The following is a 7,470-nucleotide window of genomic DNA, read 5'->3' as shown; positions in this document are numbered from 1 at the left end:
GCGAGCGGCGCCGGCTGGGCCCGCCCCCTTCGCCGCGCTCAGCCAATAGGAGCCGGCAGCGCCCTACGTCACCGCTCACGGCGGGCGCTGATTGGACGGCGGGGCGGCTCCCCCGCTCGGGCAAGGAGGACAGCGGCGGGGAGCCCCAGAGGGGGAAAAGGGGGGCGGCCGGGCCCGCTCGCCGCACTCCGGGCAGCGCCAGCTCCGCGCACCGCCATGGCTTCCCCGCACAAGGCCAAGGACGTCTTCTCCTCGGACGAGGAGGGCGCGGCGGCCGGCGCCGAGGAGCACCACAAAGTGAAGGTGTCGAGCCTGCCGTTCAGCGTGGAAGCGCTCATGTCCGACAAGAAGCCGCCGCCGCCCCCCAAGGAGCCGCCGCTGCCCGCGGCCGGCGGCAGCGCGGACGGGGCGGCCGTGGGCACCTCCAGGAACCTGCTGCTGGCGGGCCACGGCTCCCGCGACGCGCACAGCCCGCCCGGGGCGCTTACAAAACCCTTCGACACCGCCTCGGTGAAGTCGGAGAACTCGGAGGACGGCTCGTCCTGGATCCCTCAGGAGGCCGGCAGATATTCCCCGCCGCCAAGTGAGTGCTCCGGGGCCGGGCGGGATGCGCGGCACACAGGTCCTGTATTTTATATCCTGTGTTCCCATCCAAGGGCTCCAGGCCCGGCTGGATGGGGCCCTGGGCAAGCCGGTCTAGGGGAAAGTGTCGCTGCCGATGGAAGGAGGTGATTTTAAGGTCCTTTCCAATATTTTCCTAAAATATTCTGCTTTTCCGCTATGCTTTTATAGGTATTCATACGTGTGTCATATTCCCATTTGTTACATATTTATTACTATATATATTGATACTATTATGTATTTATAGAGTTAAATGTTTCTATACATCGCTACACGGATGTATATGAACACAGACCGCTTTCAAAGCCTTAAAAAGATCAGAAATCACCAGGGACCAGCTCCTGTCCCGACTCGCACCCCCCTGGCAGCCACTCAGTCCATTTGTGTTATCCCGTTGCGACAGCGCTGCGATTTCTCCCTGCGCCTTTCTCCCGTCCGCGGTGCGCTGCGATCTCTCAGACTCGGGAATTGTCCCTTCCAGCCCTGGGCTGTCCCTCCATCCCTGGCTCCGGAGCGTGTCCAAGCGCCCCGCACTGTTCCCGACCCCTTTGTCCCCCGTCCCGGTCCCTCCCGATGCCGTCCCCGCCTCAGGGACGCGCGGTGCGGAGGTGACAAATCACAGCCGAAACCCCCCTGGCAGCCCGAGCCGCCTTTCGCTTTCGGAGCCATCCCTTATAAAATAAACAGGGGGGGAAATATCGCTTTTTAGGAATGAAAAGCCTCCGAACATCTTTCAGAGAAGGGGAAGGAGCATCCCGGCCGTGCCGCACACCTGTACAGGGTTTATCTGCTCTGCTCTGCGCATCCCAAACTTTCCTGCTGGAAATTAAATACTCTGCTTTATTTAACTTAGAGACTTTACAGGCGTGAACTGTCTCGCGGAATTTACTCCTCAGTCTAATATTGCGAGAGGAAAGTTTAGTGTTGTTACAGCTTTCCTTATTAATTTTTTTAACAATAATTTCGATTTGGCTTTCATCCATTTCCTTTCTTGTATGATAAACCCGAATTAATTTGATTTCTATCGTGCTGGGAGAGGGCAGCAGGAAGGCATTCCCTGTGTAGCTCCGGTTTTTAATTTTCATGTACCCTCAACTGTGCTGGAAAAAACTTAGAAAAAACTGTGTGCCCTTACTTGGACCCCTTCTCTAAATCTGCCCAAATCCCCAGACGCAGACACGGAATAATAATCTCCCTCTATATTTTTTTCCCCTTCGAAATTCCTCTTCTTTCTCTTTGAAAATTGTTTGTTCTCGGGATCGGCAAGAGAGTTTTGTGTAGGACTTGGGTAACTGGGAGTTCCCGTGACTTCAGAGGGATTTGGGGAGAAAACTGAGGATCAGGGAGGGGAAGGTCCTTCGGCCTCGACTCTTTCCCTCATTTCCCAAAATCCCTGTCCATGGAGAGTTCTGACATTAAAAACAGCCCTCGATTTATTATTATAAATATTACTGGTGGGATGAGCTGGGGGAAAAGCTGGAAAAGCTCGAGTTTTGAGGAGCACGGAGAGGGAACCCTCTCCAAACTATGGGTTCTTTTGTCCGATATTGGCCAGAAAAAGAAGGATAAAGATAAAAAAAACCCCAGCAAAACAAATCAGTGAGAGGAAACAAATCAGTTTGGGGACTGGCACGGGATAAGCGCAATTCCCGGACCCTGCTGTTCCCAGAGCCCGGCAGCCCCTTGGGCTGTGTCCTGGAGGGAATATTCCCCGGGATTTCATGGAATATTCCCGGGATTTCATGGAATATTCCCGGGATTTCATGGAAAAGCACATTTCTGTTCTGTGCGCAGCCTGAGCCGGGTCAGGCTCAGCCCAGGGCTGGGGAAGGCGCTGGGACAGGGAGCCACGGGCACCCCAAAATCTGCCCCTGTCCTGGGATGGCTTCACTTTGGGAAGAGAAAGGAATTGGGTTTAAAACTAGCGTGGAACAGTGTGGGGAGAGGCAGGGAGTCAGGGTCGCTGTAGTTTTATTTAATGCAATTTTAGAAGTGAATCAGCTGTCACGGTGAGCACCTGGATTATTAAAATGCCCTGGTAGGATCATAGGCCATATTTGAAAGTTGTTCCCTAGAGGAGCTTTGTTGTTTTTTTTTTGTTTTCAGTATTTCAGTAGTTTGCGTTCTACAGGAAGAGCAATAAGAGAAGTTTAACTTTTTCTGCTGCGTTTTCTCCCTCCTCTTTCTGAACTTTTGAACAATTCCCTCGTGGGATTTTTAAAATTACATTATATGTGCTTGAGCAGCTTTAAAAAATGAAAGAAAAGCAAAACGAGTACAGAAAACCCAAAGTGCAAATCCTGATAAGTGCTTGAAGCAGACACCACCACAATGTGAACCAAATTCAGCAGCCTGGGTGTCACTGCTGTGTCCAGCCAGGGTGACTTGTCCTGTGCCCCAGAGTGAGCGAATCACAGCCAATTTACCGAGCTTCTGAAGTCAGCCGCCAGCTTTTTAGTTATTCTTTAAATTGCAAAATTATTAGTGAAGTGCTAAATTCATCTAAAGGCAAGTCAGCTCTCTGCCATCCCGGGAATATTGCCTAACCTGGCTGGGGTTTAAGGCAGGCACAATAGGTGGTGGATTTTCTGGCTTTTATTTGCTACAAAATGCTGAAGTTTTGTCTGGGTTTTGGTTTATTTTTTAATTGGCAAATATTATAAAAGCTGCATGTTGAATTAAAAGAGCGCTGCTTTCTTTTTTGAGCTTGTGGGTTTTTGTACTGGTTGATAATCAGAAAACACACACTGAAAATCAAAATTAATAAGCAGAGGAAAAACTTGATTTAAAAGAAAATAATAGCAAGAAAAAATGTCCAGTTAGCAAAACCACAAAAACTGTCAGACCTTCTTCAGCTGTCACTTGTTGCGCTTGGTGGGGAAACCCTGAGCAGGGCTGGGCTCTCCTTTTGCCCCACCGTCCTTTTGGGAATCTCCTGCTTTCATGGTGTTTGTGCTTTCCTGGAGCTGTGCAGCAGCCCAGGCTGTTGGTTTGTGCTCTAGACTCCTGTGAAGTGACCTGTGAATTCCCTGTGCCCTTTGAAATCACCGAGCCAAAATTTCCCTCCCATCAGCCGAAGCGCTGTGAACTGGGAGAAGATTTCCAGACCCCCTTTGGCAAAGGATGCCGTGTTTGGAGGGGACACCCAGCAGAGCTTTAGGGTGTCCCTGCTGCTGTGCTAACCCCTGTCCCTTCCTTGCAGGACACCTGAGCCCCACTGCCTGCACCCTGAGGAAGCACAAGACCAACAGGAAGCCCCGCACGCCGTTCACCACCTCGCAGCTGCTGGCTCTGGAGCGCAAGTTCCGCCAGAAGCAGTACCTGTCCATCGCCGAGAGGGCCGAGTTCTCCAGCTCCCTCAACCTCACAGAGACCCAGGTCAAAATCTGGTTCCAGAACCGGAGGGCCAAGGCCAAGAGACTGCAGGAGGCCGAGCTGGAGAAGCTCAAAATGGCAGCCAAGCCCATGTTGCCCTCGGGGTTCAGCCTCCCTTTCCCCATCAACTCCCCCATCCAGGCTGCCTCGCTGTACGGCACATCCTACCCTTTTCACAGACCTGTGCTCCCCATCCCGCCCGTTGGACTCTACGCCACCCCCGTTGGATACAGCATGTACCACTTATCCTAAGAAGATCCGACAGACAAAGCCTCAGACAGACAGACAGACAGACAGACTTCCTGGTGGATCCTGTCCAGCCCTGAGAAGGCAGAACCCCAACCAGTGCTGGCCGTTCCTTCTGCACGCTTCTATCTGGCATCCTGAGTTGTTCTGGGAGTTTGCTACGGGTTGGGCGTCTCCTGAGAGTGCTCTGAGCACTCAGAGTCTGATCCTCAAAGCAAAAAAAAAAAAAAAAAAACCAAAAAAAGCATAAAAATCAACAAAAAAATTATTTGTGAGTAAATGTAGGGGTTTTATCCAGTGCAAGTAAAACTAGGTTAAAAAAGAGTGGGTGAAAAAGCGAATTTATTATACGGAGGCAGAAATTCCCCGACACCTTCCCGGCGGGGCCCAATGGGTTTAAAAAGAGAGGGGTGAGTGCCCTTGAGCCATGCTCTAAGTTACCATCCCCTCACCTGGGGGCAAGGGGGAGGGAAATAAAAAGGTCTAATCGAAGTTTTGTTGTTTGGTTTGTTCTTTTGAAGACAGCAGAGCCCGTAGCTAGAGACGTGTAAATAGAAACTAGAGCCGGTAGAGTCTCGGTGGAGTTCAGAGCCAGCAAATTCCTGCATTTCTGGGGGCAGGGAAAAGTTTGGCATCCCGAACCTCGGCGAGATGAGCAGCAGGGCCCCTAAATGTAGAGCCCAGCTTTGCCCAGCGTGGCTCCTGTGATGCCTTTCTGTGTATAAATAGCTTCAGCCTTTGTAAAGCACTGGCAGGGGAGGTGCGGAGCGAGGGAGGGCTCTTAGGCAGGCTGGTTTTTATCTCTTCCTATTGGCATGCTTAGAAACTTTTGGCTGCAGCCAGGTAATCTTGGCTCTGCAATGCTCTCGGAAAAGCAGGAGAGAGGGGAGAAAGACGTGGGTTGTTCCCAGAAAGGATTGTTGAATCATTCCGGGGGATGTTATGGGGTTTTTATGATTTGTGTTTGCCACAGCCTGTGTTGAAGAGAAGAACCCCGCGAGTTTTCTTCCATTCTGAGGATGCCAATAGAAGTGACTCGTGCTTTAAGCCCTTCCAAAGAGAGATCAGGGTGTCACAATCAGCCCCACGAGCAGGACAGAGAGGTGATAGAGACTGGTGGGAGCAGCTTCCCCAGGCTTCTCCTTGTAACTCTTGTATTATTTGTATTACTCTTGCTAAACTTTATGAGGAAGTTACTCCCAAGGCTGTGGAGCACTGAAGTCAGAGCTTCTCCTGGATTTATTTTCTTAGCATGCTGTTGTGGAGGAAAGAAATGAAACAAAAAAAAAAAAAATTAAAAAAAAAAAAAGAAAAATCAGAAAAAAAATGGAAAGAAAAGAAAAAAAAAAAAAAAAAAGCCACGAGGTTTTGCTGGTTTTGGTTTGTTTTGACCCAGGCATTGATGCTACCTGGGACCCACTATAGATGAACTTCCTCTCTCCCTTCCCCTCACCCCCGATCTCCCATTATAGGAGAATCCCTTTGAAAGGGATGCCTTGTACAATTTTATATATTTTATTGAAGATTTATTATTTCTTATCTCTTATTTCGAATTAAATTAAAAAAGAAAAAACATGTTTAATCGCGTGTGGGTCTGTTAGTGCTTGGAGTCCTTTGAAAGGTGCCTCCTCTCCGTGTGTGTTTTGCACCGCTGGGTCAAGTTCAAAGGAATGTTTGGGTTGCCTTTATGATTATTTCCCCTTTCTCAATCTGATTTAAAGCCAAATTTGCAGCGCATGAAGGTGAATTGCAAGTCAACATTTCGGAGTCAAAAGCCAAAGCTTTTATGAGGTTTCCTTGTTTTTAACGACCTCTTTTAGGCGCCTCTGTTCTTTACAGCGCCGTGGTTCCATCACTCCCAGCTCGTCCGCCTTTCCCTGTCCTTGGGGCCCTCCCCTCGACTCTGCTTTAGGGGGAGATGGGTCTCGACTCCTGAAGGATTTGGGGGGAATCTGGGACAGGCAAAACCTGGCGGGGCCCTGCAGTGCTCCAGCTGCATTTCAGGGCACCGGGGTGCTGTCCCTGTCCCTGTCCCACGGTTTGGGGCCAGGCTGGGACAGCAGGTGCTGGACACCCTCCCCGGGCTCGGATCAGGGGAGCCACGGCATGGAAATGTCGCAGGAGGGCTCTTGGGGTTAGGAGGGGACCCGGGGACAAACCAGGTGTGTTTGCCCCTGACCAGATGACTTTGCCCCCTGCCCAAGTGTGCTCCTTCTAACTAGGTGTGTTTGCCCCCTGTCCAGGTGCCTTTTACCCCTAACCAGAGGTTTTTATCCCCTGCCCAGATATTTTTACCCCCTAACCAGGTGTATTTCTCCCTAACCAGGTGTATTTCTCCCTAACCAGGTGGTTTTACTCCCTAACCAGGTGTATTTCTTCCTACCAGGTGTTTTTGCCCCTCTGGGTGTCCCCCGTGTGTTCTCTCCCCGCCCCGGCCGTGCTGCTCCGCGGGCACAGCGCTCCGGGCAGCGCCGCTGGAGCTCCGGGAATTCTCCCGTCCCGTCCCGGCTCCTCAGCATCCCCGGATCGGGATGGAAGGGCCGGGGAATGCGGCACTGCCCAGGCGCGCTGTGGGGAGGGGAGGCAGAGCTCGCCCTGCTCATCCTCTCCCCACTCCCAGAAAACCCTTGAGGACCCCCCAACTTTATAAACACAGGGAAAAGCTGCGGGAGAGCCCAGTCTCCAGTTAGGCTCTTCAAATTAGAATTTACCGCTGCATGAAAACGGGGAAAACCCGCTTCTTTCCCCGATTCCCTTTTCCCGAAGCATCACCCCCCAAAATCCCGAGCAAGGCGAGGTCCCCCCGGCCCTGCCCTTTCCCGGCCGCCCGTCCCGAGTGCTGGGCTATAAATAAGCCAGCGGTGTTTCTGAACCTTCGGTATAAATCAGCTGTGTCAGGGATTACGGCTAAATCTTTTTGCTGGAAATTCTTTGAGCGCGGGAGCTTTGCGTGTGTTATCCCAGATCCCTAAATGGATACAGATTTATTGCGGCACACAGGAGTGTTGAAGGAAAAGCTTCCAAATCTCGGTTACAGCCTCGGCTCTGGGAAAGGCGGGAGGGATCCGTGACACCTTCTCGGAGCCTGCGGATGGCATGACAATTCACCCCTGCGCCCATTATTAACTTGTTCCAATTAAAGCCTTCAGAAAGGCCGAGTTAATTGAGTATTATATTTTATTAGGAGGGAGGTGTCAAGCTTTACTCATGAGACTTCATCATCGTCCT

The 7,470-nt window shown here is 51.3% G+C and overlaps 1 protein-coding gene across 1 annotated transcript; it reads left to right on the top strand.

Annotated features, from left to right (window-relative positions):
* The first annotated feature begins 216 nt into the window (after positions 1-216).
* MSX2 (msh homeobox 2) lies at positions 217-5,481 on the top strand. Its single transcript, XM_058815422.1, has 2 exons — positions 217-583; positions 3,824-5,481. Exons 1-2 carry the CDS (start codon positions 217-219, stop codon positions 4,246-4,248), a joined length of 792 nt encoding a protein of 263 aa, XP_058671405.1. The 3' UTR covers positions 4,249-5,481.
* Positions 5,482-7,470: the final 1,989 nt, after the last annotated feature.

This window comes from Ammospiza caudacuta, chromosome 16 (assembly GCF_027887145.1).
Source record: "Ammospiza caudacuta isolate bAmmCau1 chromosome 16, bAmmCau1.pri, whole genome shotgun sequence".
NCBI lineage: Eukaryota > Metazoa > Chordata > Aves > Passeriformes > Passerellidae > Ammospiza > Ammospiza caudacuta.
The sequence above is the reverse complement of the archived record's forward strand: the minus strand, read 5'-3'. Positions and strand labels throughout refer to the sequence as shown.